This window comes from Cupressus sempervirens, chromosome 7 (genome assembly GCF_028749045.1).
Source record: "Cupressus sempervirens isolate cs-2001-9-10 chromosome 7, ASM2874904v1, whole genome shotgun sequence".
NCBI lineage: Eukaryota > Viridiplantae > Streptophyta > Pinopsida > Cupressales > Cupressaceae > Cupressus > Cupressus sempervirens.
This window is the reverse complement of record NC_143124.1, coordinates 659090506-659116939: the sequence shown is the minus strand read 5'-3', so window position 1 is coordinate 659116939 and position 26434 is coordinate 659090506. Positions and strand designations below refer to the sequence as shown.

The window sequence follows — 26434 nt, the reverse complement described above, 5'->3', positions numbered from 1 at the left end:
TTCCTTATTTGTAGCAAGCTCTTGTCTGTATGCAACTGAAATAGGAGAGAGTCTATCAAAACTTTAGAAACATGAAGAGATGCACAAGCAGGGATTCTCTCTTTTACAATTGAATTAAATTATTAATAACATATTCTAAGGGCAATTGCTGTGTCTTTTTGCTCCTGCTCTCTAATATATTCCAACAGTGAACACACCAGATATCAGCACAAACATGTCCTCCTCACCTTGGAACAATTTGATGCCCATGCCATGCATATCACACAAATGAACTTTCACCCTGATGGAACTCTAATTTTTTGAGTTTCCATTTTTAAATATTATGGAATATAATAGTGGTTTGCATTTTATAGGCCATATACCTATGGAACTGAAAATAAAAGAAGGCAATGCACAAATAATTGGGTTGAAAATCAATATTTCCATTCACAGTCATATCAGAAATGAGCATGAATATTACATCCTTTATTACTACTGTACAAATTAGAACACAAGGAAATAAAAGGGCTCCTTGGCTTCACACATATGCACTATCAATTCCTGGAGACTTGAAGACTTCTCAATACCTTCCCAAATCACAGATTGATATACAGATAGTTTCTGAACAATGTTGTGGTTGCAGATTATAATCTGGAAAATGAAATGGACAGAAACAGAAATGTTTAACATTCTCCTATCCTACCCTGAGACAGAAGTACACATTCAGCTCTCTGCACAACTATGGAAAAACATTGAAAGTCTAAACATTTGGAACCCAAGGATATATTGCTCCCTTTAGAAAGATGTATAATCATGGCAAACACATATCATATATCAAGTAAGCAGAATTCTTTTGCAGAATCATTCATCCAATGCCTGATGAAAGACAAAATGAACAGCTGGAGAGATTTGATGGCACAGTCTGAAGAAACGATACAAGATATAGAAGCAAACATGAAAGATATTTTCAAATCAGAAACTTCATGCAGAGATATTTGTTGTAAAAGACCACAAGACTTCGATGAAGGGGAAAATCAAATAAACGTCCATCATCTGAAGCCATGAAGGAGACGGTAGTGTGCCAAAAATAAGAGTGTCTCATGAATTTAAGAATTCTCAAAACAGTCACGTATATAGAGTATTCACCAAAGTCGATTTCATGAAATTAAGGGACTGCATAGCAGTGTCTGCATAGAAATTTGAAGATACATATTTATCACTGCAACTATTGCTCTCATCAAACCCACAACATAGGAACCCATCATCGCGTGGATTTTGAAATCTGCCTGAACAAAGAAGAGTAAGCAAGTGGAAGCGGACATGTTTGGAATGAATCTGCAATGAAGAATCCATATGCCCTGGGGAGTTTACTTAAAATCCATGGCAATAAAATCATGATTATAATGCCAAAGATGGACTACGGGGTATGCATGATCACATTTGTTATTTAAAAAGAGTAACTCGTGCAACATAGTCGGAAACTCACATACTTCAGGGCTATCGAAGGATATCATATTTGAAAATAAAAGCCATAACTGATTATATTGACAATAGTGTCCACTAAATCAAAACTTGGTAATGAAGGAAGCCAATTATGTTTGTGATTAATTATGCAAAAGATTTATTAATTAATAAGGGGAAGCCACGATAATATGAAGTGTGAAGTTTATTATTCAGTCAAAATAAGGATATTTTATTAATGAAGTAACACGATTAAATAATATGACTTTTGAATTTAAAGGTCACATCCTATTGTATACACAATATAAATAGTTGTAGATATATTTCAAAATGTCCTATTGTATACACAATATAAATAGTTGTAGATATATTTCATTTTGAGGGACAAGATTCGGAAAACATTCAAATCCATATTCTCTTAGGAGAAAAGTATTTTTATATTTTATAGTATGGAGGAATAAGGGGCTCATTATGACTTTGTCATATAAATTCTATTATTTTATTTTTATAATAAAATAAAATGTTCTTTGTTTATTATTAAAGGCGTGGAGATTTAAACTATAGGCAAATCGTCCTTTGTAATTATCTTCTCAAATTCTGTATACAATTTAAATATTAGATAAGTAGACAAGGTCATTTAGCATTTTAAAATTTGATCATTGCAGATATTGTGAAATATTAAATCATTTCCGTATCTGTGTCTAGTTTGTCTCCCTGTCAAAGGAGTTAAAATTCAATATGGACTAATTTAAGATTGCGTATAATATTTGATTTGTCACATCTTGATTATTTAATTGTTGGCAGTAAAGTGTGTAAAACATTATAAAGTTGTACGTGATAATTCACTGAAGTTAACTCTATTGCCCAAATGAGCAGAGGCACTGGTCTTTTTATTATTGAAGTCAGAAAATCTATATATTCCTTCTACGAGCATCAAATTTATTATTATTCAATTATACAAAACCTTCAAACACTCGACATCTAGTTTTCATTTTGATTGAGTTCAAGGACCTTGCTAGTTGGAGAACTCTAGAAGTTTAAATTCGCTATAAAAAAGCCTTGAACGAGATAGTCAGCATTGGAGGTGAAGGTTTACCCGCCTGGGTGTAGCGGAGCTTGAAGTACAGGGGAATCAATAAGTATTCCCATTCGTTGGCCAAAACTGATTGTGGAATCCTATCGAAGAAGTGGCAGGCTCTTGGATTTCCAATCTACGGTTTTGGGAACCAACACACCCAACTATATGAGCTTATAAATTTTAAAACCACATCAACTGCAATCCCGAATGTATCCCACACGAACCTTAACCTATTGCATCAAGTCAACAGAATTCCACAATATTTAAGTATGTTTTGAAATAAGAAAGGTCGATAGAGCTATGACTCTTTGTCACTGTAATCCCTATGGGAATTACTTTGGAAAACCACACATTCCAAACAAAATAAAAGAAAAATCCCAACTCCACTAGATGTAAGAGAATGAAAAACAAGATTAAAAAAACAAAAAAGCCGAATTAGTTTGTAGAAGAAAAAAATTAAAATTACCTCCAATAAAAGAATATTACTTCAAAGTGAATGGGCTTTTGCACACACATGGGAATAGCAATTGCATTGCTTTGGAACCTTCAATGCTCAATTATCAGCTCTATTTGAGCAATAAAAAAGCAATAATGAAAGTGCAGCAAGTGTATTTAATTTGCACTTTATTTTCAAAAGAAGCTAGAGTAAGTTTGGTCCTGCGTTTCAAACTTTCAAGGTATTTAAATATCAATTTAGGGCTACCGCTCATTCTTTTAGGTTGAATAGTCAATCTAGGAAGTCAATAGAGAAAAATAAATTAGAAAATGTGTCAAGTTTGCCACAGGTACTGCAAGTGTATTTAGTTTGTATTTTATTTCCAAATGGAGGTAAAATAAGTTTGATTTTGTGTTTCAAAGTATTTAAAGATTAATTTTAGGGCTATGGTTCATTCTTATAGGTTGAATAGTCAATCTAGGAGGTCAATAGAGAAAAATATATTAGAAAAATCCGAAGTTACCATATTCGCTCAAAAACCAGGAAATTTGAAATTCGATTCACTCAAATTCGTAGTCGGTTCGAAATCATTACAAATTTGCCTGTTACCATCAGAATTCCCTGTAAAATCATAGTTTTGAACCTTGATCGAATTTGGAGGAATTTTGAGCGACTTTGGTAGCCGTCAGTGGAGCCCAGGAGGATGGTGAAATGAATTTGGGCAAATTTTGAGGCCACGTCATCTTATTTACTTGTCAACTTAGTTATAGGTAGCAATTTACATATTAAAACCTAAAATGACGCCATTTGGGATTTTCCAATATTGTAACCCGCATTTGGCAGCGACAGTTTGGGATTTTTGGCAGCGACAGTCTAGATGCGTATGTTTGTTGTTGGCTTGGTCTGGTCCCTGTTGGAAGTAGCTCATCCCCGTTTATTGGCTTGGTCTGGATATTATTTGATGATTTTTTATGATACATTGATATTTGATCACATATTAGTCTATGACTGATGACTGATTAGTATTGTTGACAATGGTGTTTTAAAGTTTTTGAACTGGAACATTCATATGGTGGTGTATTTTGACATTTTATCTTGCCATTCGAACAAAATCATTAACATATGTGGTGTTCTATTTTGCTAAAGAGCTTTCTATTAGCATAGTGGTGTATGAACTTTTTTGTTGCAGCATATTTTTACATATATATAAAAAAATACTTTTTCTAAAAAATTCTTGTACGGACGAACCCAAAACGAACCCGAACCCAGGCCAATTTTTTTTGAGCGAATTCCGAACCCAAATGTCGAACCCGCATCTGAACCAGAATCCGAACCAGCAACTTAGGAAAAATCTGTCAAGTTTACCACAGGTACTGCAAGTGTATTTATTTTGTATTTTATTTTCAAATGGAGGTAAAATAAGTTTGGTTCTGTGTTTCAAGGTATTTAAAGATCAATTTTAGGGGTACAGTTCATTCCTTTAGGTTGAATAGTCAATCTCGGAGGTCAATAGAGAAAAATAGAATAGGAAAATGTGTCAAGTTTCAGGTACTACAAAACACATTTGGGTTTTTTCAAGTCTGCTGTAAAGTGAACTTGGAGAAATCCAGGTTTGTTTTGAAAGGCCCTAGTTAAACACATAGATTGCCAAAGACAAGGGCTTGACCAGTTGCCTGCTCAACCCAAACCCAAGCTCCAGGGGTGCAGATCTGGTAACAGAGATAATGGCAGATAAATTTTGGCTTTAAAAGGCTGTTCTTTGCAGAAATTGACCAGTCCCTAGCTTTTGAAATTATGCCTCTTTTACAGACAGTGTACAGACGATTTTTCAATATAAGTTTCTGAAATCCCAAGTATCAGATGTTCGGTAAAGTCTCTTTTGCATATGTAAAATAGCCACTATTTAACAGAATTCCTCCAAAATAAGCTTTTGAACATAATCAAGAAAAATAGGCACTGTGTCGAAGTCCTACCCCATTTAATATATTTTATGTTTGAGCTTTAAAATGACAAAAATTGAGCTCAGTGAACTCAATCTGCATGGCTATTTCATATTAATATTTAGTTTAGAACTTTAATGTAGCTATACTACCTTTTTCAAAAGTGTTTTGACCCGCATATATGCCTCTTTCAAAAGCCTCATCACCTGCATAAATGTAAGGAATGTTAAGCACAAGTGCAAAAAGAGAAAAATCAAAGTGGTGGAGCAACCTATAAATCTGAAGAATAATAACTGCACTAAAATCTGTACCTCTGCATCAATCTTAGATTGCATATCTCCACTAGCATTTTCCTTTACATAAATTGGACCTATCAAATCACTCATTCCACATGATGATACCTACCAGCAAAGATATCAAATTCAAATCATTAAGATTTTATAGAATATATTTATATTTCAACATTTGTATGAAGAACGACTGACAAGCACAAAACTATGTGTGAATGTAAATGTCTAAACCACACAAAAATAAAATCTAGCAATCATAGTGAGCATTTGTCTAAAGATCAAGTTTTTCTAGATTTACATATTTTATTAAAGTATTTTTCCCCAAATTTAATGCAAGTAAACATCACTATTTTACACAAGACCCTACCCATGCACACACGAAATTGAACTTAAATATTTACATTAAAAGTGCACCCCGTAATCTTGTTAGAATATTTGAACAATAAAACCCAAAATTCAAAGGGTTTCAACCAATTCTGTAATCAAATGAATATGTTTCTTGCATATATTCATCCAGTCAATATGCTACAAGTTGCAATCCATTCTGAAGGACTGGAATCTTTAACTTTTCTGTAAGCCCATGAAAATGTGTTTTGTTAACCTCTATCTAAGCATTATAATTAATAATTAATAGCATTTGTTTTTGCCTAATAGAAACGTTAACATTACAACTAAAAATTAAAGGCTCTTGAATTAGTTTCTCAAATTTTAAATTGTTACCACAAAAGATAGAAACCACTGTCTGTTCTGAAAAATTCAATCCTGTTGCAACAAAAAAGCAATATATGGCCAGTTCATTTTTCATATAACAAGAGGTAAATTTAAGTAAAGAACATGTTTTTTAGTTTTTTTTCTACACTACTGAGTTTGCTTTGCCTATAGATCCGGCAAAACCTCTGCAACAGTAAGGTATCTGCTGAAAATTGATAGAAAAATACAAATTTAAGGTATCCACCAAGAAGGTAAGAGATAGCATATCATCGGCTATTGTGGAGTGGATGAAATGCAAACTATCTTTGCTCAACAATCATAGGATTAAACGAAAACTTTTTTATCTGTTTTCTAAGTTTCTTCATTCTTGTTTTAGGTTTTCTTTTTCTTTTTCTTTTTCTTTTTCTCATGTGTTGTCTAAAATTTGGTATATGAAAAATTATCAAGATCACTATTCTTTTAATTTTAGTAATGCTAAAATTTATTTCTTGATATATATATATATATATATATATATATATATATATATAATTTAAACATCTTTATTGTCAAACTGGTGGAGCAGAGCCGCAAACCCAAACTGGAAACTTGAAAGTTTTCTTGTTAGATGGTGTAGGCCACAATTAAATCTGCACATTAGAACATTGAACCACATCGTTGTTTCGAATACTCAAAAACAGGTATTCTTATCAATGGAGCCAAGCCCTTAGCTCATTTATTGATGTGACTTTCAGCCTCAATGATTGCTTTCAGTCCCTTGAGGATAATGCATAAATTCCTATTTCATTATGGTGTTTGATCTCATTGGCTATGAATTGGATATTAATCATGATAAGAAAACTAGAAACTAGCAGAGATCCTCGTTTTAGATTGGATCAAACATACACCAAGAGGTATGCCAAATATTCAAAGAACTTACGTCTTCCCTAGTCCTAATTCTGAAGCACACGCAGGAAATACTGAGAGGGGGGATAGGGTGGGCGTGAATCAGTAATTCAGAACTTCAAACTTTTAAATGCATAAACCATGTAATGTCCCAACTACTGAAGAGATTTTGAATTAAATAAAACCTGCAAAACAATTGTTAGAAACATAGTAATGACAAATCTAATTTTAATAGTCTACCCTCTATCCTAACCCAACCTTGAAGGCATCTCCAAATCAGGCTTCCTAACCCTTACTTAGTTCCACCATCTTCTCTAGAGTGCACCCCCTAAAATTTTTCTTGGATGAGACATCCTCTATCAAAGGCCAATCACATATGCATATGTTGACATCATCAGAATATTCTGGCCATTATGTAATTCTCATCTAGCCATTTATACAAGGGTTATATCAACCCCTTGCACTAGCACTATAAGCCATTTATACGAGGGACATACTAACCTCTTGCCCTTGCACTATGAGTTATTGTTCTCATCTAGCCATTTATATAGGGTAGCACTAATCTCTCACAGTGGCACGATAGCCATTGTATGAAGATATACCAATCTCCCACACTGGTACTATGAGGTATCGTAATCCAACCTATCCATTTATATAAGGGTGACCCCAACCACTGCACTAACACTTAGCCATTTATATAGGGTTGACTATAACCCCTACACTGGCACTATGGGTGTTTGATCAATAACTTCTCTCATACAAAAATATATTGATCTTTTATAACATATCACTTAACTCTTTATGATTAATGAGTATAATATCAATCTTTAAATACCATTCTTTAGATTAATTTTAGTTTCCAATATAAATAATATCATAATGTTAAACATTATTCTTTTAAGCTTCCACATATCTCTGTGTGTGTGTGTAGCCTCTTCGATAAAGTAAGGAAGCTTTAAATGTATATAAAACACCTTAATCTACCTTACCTACCATGTGGGACCCGATGTTCATGCAGTCGACGCTTATCCTTCTTATTCCAATCCCATATTTACTTATGCTTGTCCTTTATTAGGTTGTGCGCTATATTCTATAGGCACGCCACCACCTTAATTTACCTCCCTCGTGCGTGGGGTTTAATGGCCACTTAATCCATGTCACCCCTATTGATCTAATCACAGGTAGTTGTCTCGGTTTGTGTTCAAAGGGGATTGTTGACCTTGGCTTGTCCTTGCGTTGAGCTTTCATGCAGTGTTCACAGTCCATTCCTTGTCTTTCGATGTCTTACTATGCCCTTTATCAGCAACGTCCTTCATACTTGGGTGCTATGTGGATGTCACGTCAAGTGTTTGGTAAATTGACTATTGAACAGTCTTCCAAGGTATTATTTGCTGAGTAGACTAAGGTTGGTTGTCTCTCCACATAGGTAACTATATATAATAGCAAGACTTCCTACCACAGTCCTTTTTAGACTTTTGATGATGATTCTCTCTTAGGCATTCGTCCATTTAATATATGGTGGGCCTGTCACCTTGCAACCTTTCTCTAAAGGTTGCTATTTAATATGTCCCTTGGTCAATTTAATATAATTTATTTTTTAAGGCCACATTACTCCTTTACATGGACTGGTCAATATTAATATTGTTTCTTCAATACTATTTCATTTTCTAACACTTAATATTATCAATATACGGATTTATCTATATATTAGAATTGCTAACTATTATATTCTTATAGAGTATATCCTTTAATACATATTGTTAATTACTATCATTTGAATAATATGAAGATATCTAATATTATTATTAATTATTATTGTTAATGTCATTTATCCAAACATTTGACATACAAGATAATGATTCAAATGTAATATGTACCTTCAATACTATTTCATTTTTTAAAACTTAATATTATCAATATATGGATTTATCTATATATTAGAATTGCTAACTATTATATCCTTATAGAGTTTATCCTTTAATACATATTGTTAATTACTATCATTTGAATAATATGAAGATATCTAATATTATTATTAATTATTATTGTTAATGTCATTTATCCAAACATTTGACAAACAAGATAATGATTCGAATGTAATATATATATGTTTATGTCTAAAGTAATAGATATTAAATATATTTATAGATGTTACATGTCAATATGGGGTTATGAGAAACCACATAAAACATAAGGAGAGCAACTATAAAGACATAACACCAGATTTTTCATGGAAAACCCTTTCGGGTAAAAGGCCACAGAATATTTAACTTTCATTAACAACAAATGAGCACCAGTCCAGATTACAAATGTGAAGCACCATCCCTCCTTGAAGCATTAAATCCAATATGATATTTCTGCTTCGACACCTTCAATCACATAGCTTTAACAAAAACCAGAATCCTTCAAAACTGTACCAAATCCTTATTCAATTGTTCTATGAAAAATGATGATGTCTCCTAAAAGATTATCCCTTTTTTATCTCAGGTCTGCAAATTGATTGAATGACTGTGTGCATATACAGCATTTATTTGAGAAATCCCGTGATCTGTTCTAAGCAAGAAAGTCATCAATTTCTGAAAAATACAATCACCCAAGCAGCTCCTGCTGACTTCTTCTTCTCATACCCAGAAGTCTACAGCCCACAGAATTACACAATACAACAATCAAGTTCACTATAATTTACGGCATGAAAACTCAATGACAAGCTTTATACAATAATCTTCTCAACTCATATCCAGCTTGAACCAATACTGCAGCACTTATCTAGCTCCCATAATGGCCCATCTGGGAACCCAGGAGATCCATCCCTTTCATCCAAAGACAAAATTCCCAAGATCTCAGTCTACTCAGTCAACACCTTATTTGTGACCTCTGCTGTCATGCCACTGTCACTTTACTTAGGAGAGGAATCAACTGTCATCCTGCTGAGGATGCATTTCTAGGTGAAGTACATCTATCATCCTTGGTGGATACCTTGGGATCCACATTTATGGTTTCTCCTTCTGTATCCAATTCTTTTCCACCTAATAATGATGTGGGGAGACCTCTTTCCACCATCTAGCCCAGTTATAATTTCCCCTTTTAGCACATTGGGCAGCAACATGCCCACTATTGCACCACCTATGGCATCAAAAGGGAATACTTCCATAGTCTGCAATTTGAGTCCAAGATCTATATTTTGTGCGAGTAACATTTCAGTAAAAAGATCTTTAGTGATATCAATCTCCACCAAAATACAGGCATGAGCAGTGTAAAAAATATTTTGAGGATGCCTCGTCAACCCCTAAAAACTTTTCCAATGTATTGCCAATGGCTACGAAGTAAGAATCAAACAAAAACGTGAGAGGCAGGCTTGGTACCCTTACCCAAATTGGAACTGTAGAGAAGGATTTAGAAACCGAATCAAATGTACAGTGCTAAGGTTTCAACAGCAAAAAGAGCTTCTCACATTCCCATGGTAACCGCAAAGGATAGAACACCCATTCTTCAATTCATCAAAGACTACAACAAGGAATGCTCTCACATGGGTAGATCTACAAACCACCCACCGAAATGGGTCTCCTAGAGTCAAAAAACCACTAGCAAAGCTCTGCCAGACTTTGACAAAACCCTTCATATCTTCCAATCAGGCCATGTTCTGCAAAAAAATAGCAACATTCTCATCCACCTCATGCAAAATATATGCACTATCCCTTTCCGGATATTTTACTAAAAAACCCTTGATATAAACGTGCAGATTTAAAACCGAACAAAAAGCCAATATTTGATATAAATTCCAGAACTTTAATTGATTTGTAACCAGCAAATTTGCATACAAGAAAACTCAGAAAAGTTTGTTTTATTCCTTCAATATTCAGAAGTACAGATATAAACCAGGAGTCAACACAAATAACCGCCAAATACATTACTATATTATATAGCAGCAATACAATAACATGCAACACTCCAAATAATCCAATCTTATAAACAGAAATAACAATCAGATTGGCAAATGTAGATAAAACCTGTAAGAAGGCTAGGTTTGTGTCCAACCTCCAAATGCTTCTTCAAGGGTTTGCGCCCTCGAAGAGATAACCAATTACTGTTTCCAACTCCCAGATTAATATTTGTTTTAAATATTATAATCTTCATACCTCCCCATGTGAAGCCTATTGTACCTTTATCACTTTTCCCAATGTGATGCATGCCCTTTTAGGCAATGTGGGATAAAACACCTTTTTTGTCCTTTAGTCACTTAACATAATACCTTTTAAAATAAAGTGACAAGTTAAATGAACTTTTAAAGTCACTTAGTCAGTAAACCATATAATCATCAGGCATCAAAATAACTGACCAAATGAACTCGAATAAGCACGTGCAATAGATCATTGGAAAGCTCTCGGCGAGACACTTCCAAACCAACATCAAATTCCAAAAATTCTGAGTTCTATTTACTTACTAAAAATAGTAAGCATTCGGACAACTTGCCAAAATTGCTCTACTGAGTCTGAAACTAGAAATGTCCGGGCCAAATCTCGAACTAAACCCCATAAAGAACCTTTTCGCCCCCGAAACCTAGGCGAAGTGAGCCGGCAACATAGAATTATAATGTCCCAAAAAAAAAGGGACATTACAAAGCCTCCCTTCTCAAAGATCGCTTGCCCTCAAGCAATCCACTCATACCTGCAGAAACCAAATGCCAGGATCCGATACTCGACTCGAGAATGAGGTTCTAGTCCTCAACCGATGTACCCCGACATGCATCTTCCCGAAATCCAAGTGGTGAAACAGTACAATAGGAAGCAATGTGCCAAATAACTGAATGCCAGGATCTCAAGTCTCACCATAAAGGGACACCAACTGCCATGTGTTGTCACCCTGTATGCCAATACCCTCAGTCAGTATGAATGCCTCACTCCATGAGTGACCCTATGAGTCTCTACTATCCAGTGAAGATGGGAGCTCAACAATATAACAATATCCACCCAAAGATGATAGCAACCAAGCTCTCCACCTAGCTCCCCGATAAAAGGCAATACATAGGGATGCTCCACTTGGATCCCAAATGAAAACTCGTACGTTGTCTAAGATACCAGTGACCAGCTCCTGTAATATCTGCACCACTCCTGTAATATCTGTACCGATGACAGTGATAGATCCGGCCAATCTGACTCCACCACCATATCACCTTGGTGAAAACAGAGTAATCCTAATCTCTGGAACTCTGATCTGTCAGAACACTGAAACACACCAATCATAATCCTGTGACTGTGTAACGACATAGCATAATCCATCAAATATAAGATACTACTAACACCTAGATCCCCAATCACCCAATCAACATGATCCTAAGTAAAGGAAAGAGTGGTTGGTGAATCACCAACATCACGAATGCTAACACTGTCTTCAATAAACTGCTGAATAAAAAATGTAGACATCTCATATGGAACGTAGGGTAATGTATGTTCTCCCCACTCATTGGCAAATAATTCATTGATCCCTGAAGGCTAAATAGAATCAGCGAATATACTACTAACATACACAAGCAAATCACTGATAGCTAGAATATACCAACAAGAAAAATCACCAATCAACAAGTAAGCCGTGGCCATCTCATAAGAACTGAGTAATAAATCTCTGGGTAAGCCGAAAAAACCCTCAGAGCATGCTAAGGACAAATTTGAATTTCCTACTCCACCATAAGTACCTTCGCTTATGTCAAGGTCTTCATAAAAGGGAGGTTCACCATTAATTGAAATCTCTGAATTATCCTCACTTGTATCACTAACCATATGCTCATGTGAAAATGTATAGCCACTGTCATAAAAATCTGAATTTTCAGACTCATCAACTTACTGATCCATAGAATTTTTCTCATCATAGAAAGTCTTAGATGGGGAACATGTGATTGAATTACATTGTTTGCCTTCACATCCACTTTATGAATTCCTTCAATGATTTGCATGATTTCTTGTGCCTTGAACCATGGTTATCTTCTTCATGTGTGGCTGCCCCACTCATTTGATTTTCAGCCTTGTGGATGGAGTAATGTGTTAAGCTCAATTGAAGGCATAGCTCATCTATCTCCCTCTCCTTGTCCTTTCCAAATTTTATTATTAGATCCCTATCCATTAATAGTTGCAAGTAATCATATTTTATCATTTTCAAAGTTTCAAAAATAGTATGTAAAAGAGGACTTGTGACACCACATACACTCTCATGTCTCTCTTCTATCACAATCTTCCGCATGAGATCCTCAATCAATTTGGAAGAATCATCCATCCTCGTCAAAACTTGGACAAGCTTGTCCTCTTTGACCAAAAGCATATCCAATAAGTCAAGGAGTGATAATGGTTTTTGGCCATCTCCTTCGAACACAAGCGGGTTGTTCTCCATAGAATCTTCTGATTTTTCATCACCTAGGGAGACAACATTTTCAGACATGTCCTCTAACTCAATGTGTGTTAGATCATCTATCCTGCCAACATTCCGGTCCATTTGCTCCTCCTCAATACATGACATAATTTCTAGCCTAGTATCAGCATAAAATTCATCCAAGTTAATTTCCATGTCACCAAATAAGATGCTGGTGCTTTCCATGTCTAAATAAGATGGGGAATTGCCAGCGTTGGTGGTTTGGTCAACTCTTTTATATGAGCCATCAACATGCTCATCAGAAGGACTAGTGTAAACAGCTCCATGAGATACTTCTTCCTCCCAATTACCTATTAGTATACTTGTGCCATTATTAGTATTTTGCACATTATCGTGCAAAGGTTGCTCTTCTTTTTTAGTACTACTATCAAGCTGATTAATGTCTTCCTTATGTAAACTTTTGTACCTGTCCTCTGCAAGGAGATCTCGAGCCAAATCATAGCATTTGTTTCTTATCATATCCGTCTTGTTTTGCAGCTCTAGCTGAAAGTCCACATAGTCAATGAAAGGAAATTCTTTTTGAAGCTTTGATAGGAATTTGTTATAATCATTGTACAGTCTCCTTACTTTAGTTTTACATTCTATCATCATTACGGATATATTTTCTAGCATGCCAAGCACTTTGACTCCCTCAACAAGGAAATCTTTAAATGAACTAATCTGATGGTTGTGCCCAGAAGCTCTTTAGTTGTAGACAGAATCTTCACGAGTCATTAGACTTATTGGGATCATTCGCTTTAGTGTTGAAGATAAAGCTTGGAAATGTTGTAGTGATATTCTTCAAATAGGGAAGAGTTGTGTACTTCAAAATAGATGGGTTGCGGACCACAAACTCTCTCCATTCTTCCCTATCAAATTTACCATCATGACGAAAATCAGCATCTGTAAACGTCTTATCCAATATAGATTCAAGAATTTCATCAGTGATTTCTATGTCGGATTTACTCAAAAGGGTTGTTACCATCTACTTTAGTTCTTCATGTTCAATATAGCTTGTCTGCCTCAAATCATAAATTCTGAAAGCAAAATAAACCTTCTCTGCTTGGGGTGCATATGGATGGAAGACATTAAGAGAGTGCACAAACTCCACAAATTCAATAACTCCATTACGTTTCACATCAAATAGATCAAAAACTTATCTGCAAACAGATTCTCGCTGCTTGTGCTTCTGAACAATGCCAGATGGAATTCTTCCTTGTGAATTAAGTTGTCATCAATTACAGAGCTACTCAGCTTCTTAAATAATTCATATAGGGTCTCAACTTCATTTATGCTGACTGTAATTCTGGGATTTCTACACACCTTGCAGCCTGTAATGAACTCTTCTGGATTTTGGCTCAAAATGATCAAAATGATATACCACGTCTAGAAAGAAGATTAACTTACAAAAATGACTCTTATCTTGAGGAGACTTTTTGCTCAAACTGCCACTTCACTATTCCATGGTATCTGCAGTGCTAACACCGTTTTCCTGAGTATCTTCTCATACTTAATCATGTGCCAAGTGAAAAACTTTGACCACCTACTTGAGTTCCTACTGAAATGCAAATATCATATGAGGATTGTATGTCGTACCAACCTACAGCTATCCATTACTGGCTATGCAAGTTCAAAAATCTTCAAGGCATCTTGGCAATCTAATAACTTTCAAAAGATCTGATGTAGATTTCAATAAGACTGGGGCTACGTAGACAGCTTCAAATTTGCTCAAGGGTTTTCGTCCCTGAGGATACCACTGTAGTGTTCTCTATCTAATCAAACCAGAAACCTTAAATGTTTGCTACGGGAATTTTGTCAAACACTTGGTGTACGTTCTCAGATGTTTATACTGTGAAACCATTGCAACTCTGATTTTTCTAAAATAGCCTCAAAATTTAAATAAAATTGAATAACACTGAACTCCAACATAAGCAATACTAGAATTAGCTATCAACTTAATATTGAAAAGAAAATCCTTCTGAAGTATGGCACTGTGACGAAATGGAGTTGAAACACATTAACTGGTAGACGGTGTTGGCAAAACGGTAGGGATTGTTCTATCACCAATAAAATTTCATCAGCCGTGATTTTTTCTATTGGGCGTGAAAGTCGGGTGTCTACCGCTGGTGAAGGTCTAGTCCCGTGGATTTCTTTGCAACCCGTAACTCCAATGTGCCGCCAGTTAGTGACCCGTGGATAATACTCCTCTGGCCGCCTTCGATGCTGAGAATAGGGTGATGTCAGACGTTTATGGGCAGACGAGAATGCTAGTGAGACTCCCCTGGCACCTTAAGACCCGTTCGCAAGTTACACCATGATGCTACCTTGGTTGATCTTCAACGCAATAAGAGAGGTATGCTGATTATGGGAGTGAGTATGGAGGACGTCCTGACCTTGCTTGCTTTTGCGGGTGCCTTATTCTGACTGTCTATTCACTTGGTGTTTGTAGGGAAAACTATACCCACCCACGTTTTCCGTCCAACTCTTATGCTCTCATTGACATAGCTACTATTTACCATTAAGTAGAAAAATGATGAAAACTGAATATTACTGTTATTGCTTGCTGAAATTGCTGAAACCAATACTTACTTTCAATCTTGAAGAACAAAGTTATATACCACCTTACCGATTTCTGCCATACTCTGCCTATTTGGAATCTAGAAATGAGGGGCTGGGGTGAAGTCCAACTTCCCCAAGAAAATAAACTCGAGGGGTTTCATCCTCAGAGTTTTCTGACCAGTCACATTAAAGCAACCAAAATATGTAAATGCATTGATTTCATAAATTCATTGTGTTGTGTGATTCCACAGGATGGCACGATTCATGGCTCTAATACCACTGTTTTATCCCTTCCTGGATATTTTACTAAAAAACCCTTGATATAAACGTGCAAATTTAAAACCAAACAGAATGCCAATATTTGATATAAATTCCACAACTTTAATCGATTTGTAACCAGCAGATTTGCATACAAGAAAACTCAGAAAAGTTTGTTTATTCCTCCAATATTTAGAAGTACATATATAAACCAAGAGTTAACACAAATAACCGTCAAATACGTTACTGTATTATATAACAGCAATACAATAACATGCAACACTCCAAATAATTCAATCTTATAAATAGAAATAACAGTCAGACTGGTAAATGTAGATAAAACCTGTAGGAAGGCTAAGTTTGCGTCCAACCTCCAAATGCTTCTTCAAGGGTTTGCGTCCTCGAAGAGATATCCAGTCACTGTTTCTAGCTCCCAGATTAATATTTGTTTTAAATATTATAAACTTTATGCCTCCCCATGTGGAGCCTGTTGTATCTTTATCACTTTTCCCAATGTGATGCATGCCCTTTTAGGCAATGTGGGATAAAACACCTTTTTTGTCCTTTAGTCACTTAAGTGAACATAATACCTTTTAAAATAAAGTGACAAGTTAAATAAACTTTTAAAGTCACTTACTCTGTAAACCATATAATCATCAGGCATCAAAATAACTAAAAAAATGAACTCAAATAAGCATGTGCAAGAGCTCATTGGAAAGCTCTTGGCGAGATGCTTCCAAACCAACACTGAGATTCCAAGAATTCTGAGATATGTTTACTTACTAAAAATAGTAAGCATTCGAACAACCTGCCAAAATTGCTTTGTTGGGTCTGAAACTAGAAATGTCTAGGCCAAATCTTGAACTAAACCCCATAAAGAACCTTTTCACCCCCAAAACCTAGGTGAAGTGAGCCGACATAACAGAATTATAATTTCCCAGAAAAAAGGGACATTACAATATCATCCCCAAAGTCAACATTAAAAGGGGACTTGACATGATTCAAAGGCATCGTATGAAACACTCAGTCCTATGCAGGGGATTTGCCATTCCCTCTCTAACTTGGCCCTGGCTGCAGAAGCATCCTGCGTATTTGTCATAGGGTTCCAATAGCCTGATGCACGGAGAGGCAGAGAGCTAGGGGTGAATGAGCTAAGTGTGGTTGCCAAGAGTCACCACACCAAGAAAGAGTAGCACAGGGAGCCCTTGAGCAGGAAAATGTGGGAGTGACATAGCAGGAGTTCCTATTTTATTATTATTCAAGTTTCCCATCTATTGAACTCATATGAGCACAAATTGAAGTTTTATACCTGCGTTGCACATTGAACTCTGTATAATGAAGAATTCTGGGTACTAAATTCATACTATTAGGTCGTGTATTATTCAGTGGTAAGCATTTCGAGTAGATATTTGCATTGACCAGTGAAATGTTAATTTCGGTTCCATCTATTAACATGTTATGAGTTGAGGAACATAATTTTAGCTCTCAATTATATAGATTAAATCCAATCAATTAATTTTTAGTCTCCAATTTAGATGCTTATATGAATGTAACACATGACACGTACTGTATTAGATTGCATTAGTACATGGAATTACTGTGTCTCCATTGTATAGTAAATTTATCTTAAGTTGCAGACAGTATTGCTAGCATCATTATGGTGCTTTATGTTAGTGTCTTAACAAGTAAGAAATGTGAATTCTCATATAATAGAGAAGAGGAAGATTAAACAGTGGGGTAACTCTGCCATGACGAAACTATCATCACTTAAGTAATCCTAAGGAACTTGAGCATAATAACGTACATGTTTTGTAGTACTAGCAATTAAATTCATGAAAAATAATTTATAAATCATGCTGTAAATGTTTGGATCTGAGATATACATATTTTAAGTAACTTTTAAATTTTAAAAGAGAGAATCCCATGTGTCAGTGTTACCAAGAAACCAACATATATTTGAATTTTAGTATGGTAAGACGACTACATCATTTCTATCCAATAAGATGATCACAATTTGTGAAGAGTTAATATACAAATGGAAATTTTTTTATAATTTTATATGTTCTACTGGCCAATTTGATTTAAAGGACACTGAAAGTTATTGTCATCCTCATAAATATACATTCTTTTCCTGCAATTTGTTTTATTGATTTGGTTTATTTTCATCTTTAATTTTACAGATTTGTGTGGGCCTTCTCTTAAGAACTAAGTTGCTGGTTTGAATTTAAGTTCCGGTTGTTGAACAGGGGTTCAATAAACAAATATTGTTAGAAAATGACATTAGGTTCATCCATAAAGATATATTAAAAATCACATACAAATATATACACACACACACAGCCTTCATTCAATTTGAATTCACATTTAATTTTTTGAATTTTGAACCATGAAATACATTTCCCTAATAAATAAATAAAAACAAAATTCATAGTTTTATTTTAATACTTCCATATTTATGTCACTCCTTAATAAAAATATTGAATATATATGCCTTAATGGTTTAAACATATATAAGAAGCATCCATATAAACCTGTGAAGTTTCAAATTCCTATTTTAGAATAAATGAATTAAAACATGAGCCTTATATTCGATCTAATCTTCATTCAATAATATATAAATAATAATAACTTATGGTTTAATATGATAGATTCATAGATTGAAAGAAAAGTAAACACAGCAAGAACATAACAGCAAAGTAACAAGAGCAACAAACAGTGACATGCACCAGCATTCATCCGTTTGGTGGATCTGCTGCCTTCTGGCCTCTGCTTGTATTTTCAGTCCCTTATGCCTGTTTGTGGTCTCTTGTTGGACATTAATATTTTATGTTATCTTACCTTATCAACAATGTAGCTAAAAGAGTAGAAAGGTACTTCGCCTTGAGGTCAATTTTTGGATCATGGTAAAATAAAAAGGCCGATCATGGTTAGATCATCATCCTCTATTACATGAATTGCTATGGTAATTGCTTAATATCTATGAAAACAAAGTTACAATATATAGGCAATTACAAGACAATGTTTCCATAAGAAACAATCGTGAACTAAAGACGAAAATAGAAACTATTACTCAATACAACTAAATGACTATTAAATAATAACTGAATACTCTATTATCCTCCGTTAATGGTCATTCTATCAACTACACCAAGTTGCCACCTAAATCTTACAAACTTGTTCAGGCTCAGAGACTTGGTGAGGATGTTTGCAGTCCAATCCTTAAGTGGAACATGCTGCAACCCTACTAATCCATCTTCTACAAGCTTACAGATGAAATGTCAGTAAAGCTCAACATGTTTGGTTCACTCGTGGAAGATTGAATTTTTGACTAGTCTCGGCACCCCTTGATTGTCACAATACAAGGGTAGAGGACCTGCTTGAGACATTTGCTTGTTCCCTAGTGTTCTGCTTTGGTCAACAAAAGAGCTACTATCTGCCGCTTCTTGCAGGTCCATGTGATTGAACTTACGCCCAAACTGAAGACAAACCTAGAAGTAGACTTTATTTCATCAACAAAACCTACCCAATCTAAGTCTATAAAACCAATAAGCCTACGATCTTTGCTTCTGCTATACAAAATGTTAAAATCAAAAGTGCCCTTTGCATATCTGAGCACACACTTCACTACAATCCAATGTTCAGCTTTTGCATTTGTCATGAAGTGAGAGATGTAGCTCGCTACATAACTGAGATCACGTCTAGTGGTGGTAAGATAGATGAGGTTATCAGCTAACTGCCTAAATGTTGACTCGGTCACTATAGGTGACTCTCATTTCACTAATAGTTTCAGCCCTTTCTCCATAGGTGTAAATGCAGGTTTGCAACCATGCATTCGAAACTTACCCAGCAAACTCTAGCATACTTTGACTAAGAAATTAAAATGTGGCCATTTGTTTGCCAGACCTCTACCTTGAGACAATAATGCTGACCTCTACCTTGAGACAATAATGCTGAAGTCCTAATTCTATCATATCAAATGACTAACACAAACTCTATTTGATTTGCTCAATCAAAAGTGCCACATTACCATTGATGATCAGGTCAACAACATAAATGACAAAAAGGATATCACCACTGTTATTTTGAAACATATAGGTTGGAACCGGGTAGTACCTCTAAAAGCCTTAATCAACTAAGCACTCATCGATTTTTATCATTGTTACCTGGGTGCGTGTACGTCACACACCCGCACTCTGCAACCGCCACCAAATCACGACCGCGCCAGTTGGCGCACCCGAACAGGATGTGGGGACACAAATTCTTCTCGGGTGAGGGGTTGGGCGCTCTTATGACACAAGAATGGAATCAATTGCCTGAGTCTAGAACACAACAAGGAAAGAGGGTGAAGGAGACAATGAAGAGCTATCGGTCTTGAAGTGATGCAAAATACATAGTCTCCATCATTACTCCAATGTTTCAAGTCATTAGATATGGATATGCAGATTCACCTCGCCTTGGAGAGGTTTATGAGTGCATTGATTCCATGCTTGGGCAAATGAGGGTTGTTGCGCATGAGAGAGAGCCCACTCTAGCATTCTATACGGAGCACATTCAGCCTATCATTACTGCAAGAGGGAGAAGTTGAACACTCCTTCACACATGGCTGCCTATGCATTGAACCTGAAGTGGTACATGCCTAAGCCTGGTAGAGTCACACCATATTAAGATGATGAGGTGAAGAATGGGTCCTTTCGGTGAATTGTCAAGATGTATAATATTGAGACTATTAGTGAGATTCGCACCGAGTGGTCAAAATTTGCCAATCTTACAGGGAATCCTTAATTCTTGATCCAGTGTTTTAAGTTCTTTATAACTATAAGTCCTTTTAATTATTACTTATAAGTTATTACTTATTTTAATATTATGTTGTAAACTTGTAACTTGTAGGATACTTGAATATTGCAAAGGTGGATCTCAAAACTATGTCACAAAGGAATCCCATTTTGTGGTAGAAATGTGATGGATCACAGAAGTCAAAGGTTACCTCACTAACCACTTGATTGCTTTCTCAGGTTTGTAGTTCCACCCCTTTATAATCTTAACTTTAAGAGTTTTACTTTACTGATTTATGATTCATTGATTTATCATTTGTCATTTGTCACAAATTGTATGAACATTTGTTTGAAAGTCGCAACTTTCAACTTTGCTATCCCAGGTTTCTAACTTCTCAACTGCAGAGAGGAACTGGTCCACCTATAGCTTCATCCACTCTATTAAGAGGAACAAACTTACCGTTAAGAAAGCAGAGAAGTTTGGTGTTGTACATGATTTTTTCTTGCAACTCAAAGATCGCAAGACACACGAGTAAAAGGAGAGCCCAGCAGCACAATGGGATGTGGTGCCAGAGTATCCGACTTAAATTGATGAGGATGACGATGCAGCAAAAGCCAATGTAGGACTAGTTGGTGTTCCTTTAGAGGATCGTGATCTTACCCATTAGGAGTCTAGTAGTTCTAGTGATGAGGACTTCGGTATAGGAGATGATTAGAGAGCTCCCACCTTTACATTCTCATTATTAACATTTGTTGATTGTACTCACTTTGATATGGCCATGATACATTATCTCATTTCATAGTTTCATGCTACTTGGCTCATTGTCACCATGAGCATTTTTATGATATATCATATTTGAACAATGAATTTTGAATCTTTCATCTTTTTTCATTTGATAGTCAATGGCTGACTTACATGGTACTATGTATGGTTTATATTTTTCATTTAGCATTATCATTATTATGTTTAAAGTTTTTACTATGAGTATGTTACTCTGTTCAATGGTCATTAGTAATGGTTATGAAGTTTCAAGTTTGAACTTATGATTCGTGAATCGCATTTCTATATTCAACTATATTTGACATGTTATGTTGAAGTATCATTTCATTATTAGCATTTTCAGTCATGTATTTACACTATGCAACCCCCCACCCCCCTCTGTCGTCCCCAAATTGAGACCCTTTTTCTTGCACCCAAGACTCATCTTGACATCCCCCCGCATCGCTGCACCACCGCACCAGTATGACACTAAATTTTATGTACCGAGCCTAAGGAGCCTTTTTGAGGCCATAGAATGCTTTCACTAGTCTACATACTTGGTGTTCTTTACTAGCAACCTTAAAACCTAGAGGTTGCATACTTTTTTCTACAAGACACCATTGAGATATGCACTCTTGGTGCTCATTTAATGAACTTTCCATCCAAACTAGGCTGAAATAGTGAGGACAAGCCGAATGGTGCTTATCATTTGGCTATGGGAGAAAATGTTTCCTCATGGTCAATCCCTCCTCCAATGAGAACCCTTCGGCTACCAACTGAGCCTTGTATTTATGAAGAGATTTATCAGCCATATACTTGACTTTATACACCCAATGGATTTCTCACCAGGTGAAAGATCAAACAGGATCCAAGTGGTGTTCTTCAAAAGACTGTGGTGTTCAACTTCTATAGCCTATTCGCACACAAGTATTCCTTTAGCCTTTGAATATGTATGGGGGTCATAAACACAATGAATGTTAGCCATGAAAGAAAAGTTAACTATGTTTCTCCTTTCTCTTGCTTCTAGTTGATCTACCATTAATATGTTCATCATCACGAAGATCAGCAATGGTCTTGGCCCATGACTTAGACCAAAAAGTAGAAGCACCTACATCCAAGTCAAGAGTATCAACATCACATGTAGTGCCTAAAATGAAGTCATTAGATCCAAATCAAAAAAATTCTACAAAAGGTTGGATGGTGCAATATCATGCCTAGGAGACTCCACAACTTCAAAGTCAAAGTCATCTAATTACATACCATAAGGTGGACCTAAGGGAAGATGAACACCCAAATTTGTAGCCTCCAGAGGTTGAACCTCAAGGCTCAATAAATGAGAAGTGACCTAAAAGGGCCCATGCTCTTCAAGAATACAATATCGTGAGTGAATATGAGACAATTAGTGTCTACATCAATCAGCTAATAAGATTTGTGATTATCATTGTAGTTCATGAATATCAATTTGTAAGTCTTGGAATCCAATTTTGTGCACTTGGCATCTAGAATCCAAACACAAGCAATAGAGATAAAGACCATCAAATAATTGTTGAGGGCTTCCTTCTAGACGAGCATACTCTAGGATCATCTTCTTGACTACTTGTGAGGGAGACTGCTCCAGAAGATAGATAAGATAAATTATTAATGTCCAACAAGATACCACAAATGGGTCTAAGACAGAGGCTAGAAAGCAGCAAGACCACCAAATAGTGTTTGAGAGAAAGGAAACAAACAGAGCAAGAAGCAAATAGGAGAAAAAACACTGTAAAACAACTAGCAGTTCGTAGTCCTCAAAAAGTAGCTCAAAACTGAAAGATAACTATCTCTGTGTGGAGGAATTTGAGCCCTTTGCCGAAGAGAAGAGGGTCCATGCACTGATGGTGTATCTGCATATGACCTCTATGCAGCTTTGTCGATCTAGTGCAGGTAGTAGTGAGAAGGTCCCTAGCTCGATTGGTTCCTCTAGTGGAGGTATCTGGAGTAAAGAAGGAACTAATAAGTTGGTGAAACAGTGCCGACCCAAAGGGGGATAAATCTCGTGGAGTGAGATCCCAAAGATGGAAGCCCTCTTAGAGATAGAGAGCAAGGCACTGCTAGTCATCATACTTGAAGGAGAGGAACATGTACTCCCTGAATAAGCAGTGGAACCTCCCACGAATCTTGTAGAAGATCGGATAGTAGAATATGAAATGGATCTCAGTCTCAGCCACACCCATGTTATAGCACTAACAAAACCGCTCATCTTTGTTGCTCTGGTGATCTCTTTGGATACGGAGCTAGTGAGAGTCGACTCTGAAAGATCCTAACTGGATATGTAAGGCATGTAGCCAATGTTGGGAATAGTATTAAGTAACCAAACCCCGAAGTCTATGAAGTAACCAAACCAAATCAAAGATCTTGCAAAGTCTAAAGGGATGAGTATTGAACTCAACTAAGATAATACTTGTTGGGTGCATATTTTGCAACCGACAATTTGGGTAAAAATCCAGTCACAAAATAGGTAGACCAGCCATAGCGTATGAGACAAAGTCTCTCCTACCTTAAAAGGAAGGATCCTCCTCACCATTTCTTGGATCAACTCAAGATAAACAAGAAGTTGAGATATTTTGAAAGGGTATTACCAATATTCTTTCCTCTTAACTTTCGGAAAAGAATCAACTTACTCATGGAACGAGTAATGTACAAGATGAAACCTCTAACTACACTTTTATTTAAAGTTGTAAACAATGATACCAATAAACCAATACTAACTCAAAGGCTAGCTGAAAGCATACTAGTTTGGCTCTAAGTCCTATTTTAATCTATGCTTTAAGAATAAACTTTACTATTGGGGTACAAAAACTACTAGAAGTAAAGAATTCTTACTATTTTTGTGAATTATGAAGGAGATATAAGCTATAGTCAAAGCTCCTAGTCTATGTATCACCACAACCACTCCCAGTCAAAGCTTTGGCTCCAATTGCTTCTAAACTATTTATACTCAATTATCAAGAACACAAAAAACACATGAATCAAAGATAACAAATGCAAATCACAATGAAAGCTTCCAACTTGCACAAGTCACAATTGTACTCAATCAAAGTTCGATTTCAATATTTACTTTGTATTCACTTTTCTTTCAAAATAATACTACACAATCAAAGTTATGCTTGCACAATTTCTCCAAAGCTCTCTTGATACAACAAAAGATGATTTTTACAATGAGAGGGCACTCCTTTATATAGGAAAAGGAGTTGAGAAAAAGGAGGAAAAGTGGGAGCAACTCAACCAACTTTGACCCGATCTAACAAATAAGAGAAATTATTAGATTACATGTCATAAGGACATGCAAATTGTATTAAAAGTAATTTCAAAATTTCATGCAATACATCCTCTTTAAACTACAAACTTGAAAAAAGAGAAGAAAGAAAACAGATAATAAATGAAACAATCCTAAGGATTGTTCTTAACTGCCTTAAACTTGATGATGACATCATGCAATGTAGGAAGATCGGAGATTTCCATTGTCTTTGATATAGCTTCTATTCTAATTGCATCAGCATATGCTGATTTTGCAACATCACAATTTGCTGCCAAAGAATCCTGTAGGTCATTTGCTAAGGATTTGTATAAAGTGAACTTATTCATTGTATGAGAACCAAAATCTTTAGAATCTAGATCAGCATTAACTCTGACTGTATATTCTGAAGTTATCTCCTTTATTGCGACCAAGTTGTCATGCTCAGTAAGAAGTTGACATCCCATTTGTTCCAAGTTGCACATTACCTCAGTTTCAATTGATTGACAATCTTCTAGGGCTGCTTGCAACTTTGTTACAAGTTTCCTCAGCGTCTATTCCTTGTAGCCCACAAGTCCATGACACCTGCAGACTATTTTGCAAGATAGGAAAACATCACATGCAAACAGGCCATCCAAATTAGAATTGGTGATTTTATCCCAATCACACAAAATTTCCTTGAAGGTGTTAGCTTCCTGATTCAGAGATGCAATTAGGTCATGCAGCATCTCTTCAATACCTCTGATACATTCAAGGATTTTGACCACATCTATGATGATTTGAACTCCTTTAGAGACAACTTCTCCAAACCAAGTTTTTGCCATTTCCATTATCAACTTCTCTTGAGGTGTCTAAGATGTACTAACTGCATGTTGCGAAGATTGTTGTTGAGTAACTTCATTTAGGCAAGCAACCTCTTGCTTGAGTTGATTCTTCTTCTCCCTTAATTCATGATTGCTTTTCGATACATTGGCAAGTGCATCATGAGCATCTTGTAGACAACCCAACCATGATCGCTTACCAAGTTCGATTTTAGTGAACTTATAATCTAAACGGTTAAGTTCTTTAGCCGGTTTGTCCACCAATGGTTCAACAACCTCTACAAACTTAGTTTTATTGGAATCAACTACAATCCTTGAAACAATCTTACCTATCAAAGATTTAGACAAAGTTTTCTTGATAGGAAGATTATCTGGGGGCAGCACAACCTCCCTTCTCTTTGTAGTGATTTTGTCGAACCATGCAAGCAAACTAAAACCTTCATCTACTGAATCAGGGATAGTAGCAAGCATTGACATTGATCCTGATTGTATTTCGATGGTGACTGAGCATGCTTCAGTTTGTACAGCTGCACTGAGAGGTACCTGATGAGAAGAATCTTTCATGAATACTTCAAAACTAGTTATTGAAGTATCAAGTTGGGACACTTGACCTTCCCTGAATGTTGGTAAGTCTTCAAACATATTCCCCAAATTCTCACACTGCTCCGCTGTTAGAATAGGAGCCGCTAAAGAGATAGGAAGCGCCAATGTGTTTACTTTTGAGGCAAGGATGGTAGGTGTGAAAACAGTGGAGAATGAATCCACGTCATCATCTACGATACCCAAAAAGGTGTTTCCTGAATGGATGGACCTT

The 26434-nt window shown here is 35.9% G+C and overlaps 1 protein-coding gene and 1 pseudogene across 2 annotated transcripts in view; both read right to left on the bottom strand.

Annotated features, from left to right (window-relative positions):
* The window catches only part of FTSH11 (FTSH protease 11), a 201345-nt gene that overhangs the window by 9096 nt on the left and 165815 nt on the right, over positions 1–26434 (bottom strand). For both annotated transcript variants that reach the window (XM_089792463.1, XM_089792462.1), the window contains 2 exons: positions 5206–5295; positions 5047–5100 (listed from right to left, as the gene is read on the bottom strand). In XM_089792463.1, the coding sequence (XP_089648589.1) occupies positions 5047–5100; positions 5206–5295 (144 nt within the window). The remainder of the gene's footprint in view (positions 1–5046; positions 5101–5205; positions 5296–26434) is intronic.
* Positions 13901–25284, bottom strand: LOC149548383 (calcineurin B-like protein 5 pseudogene; annotated as a pseudogene).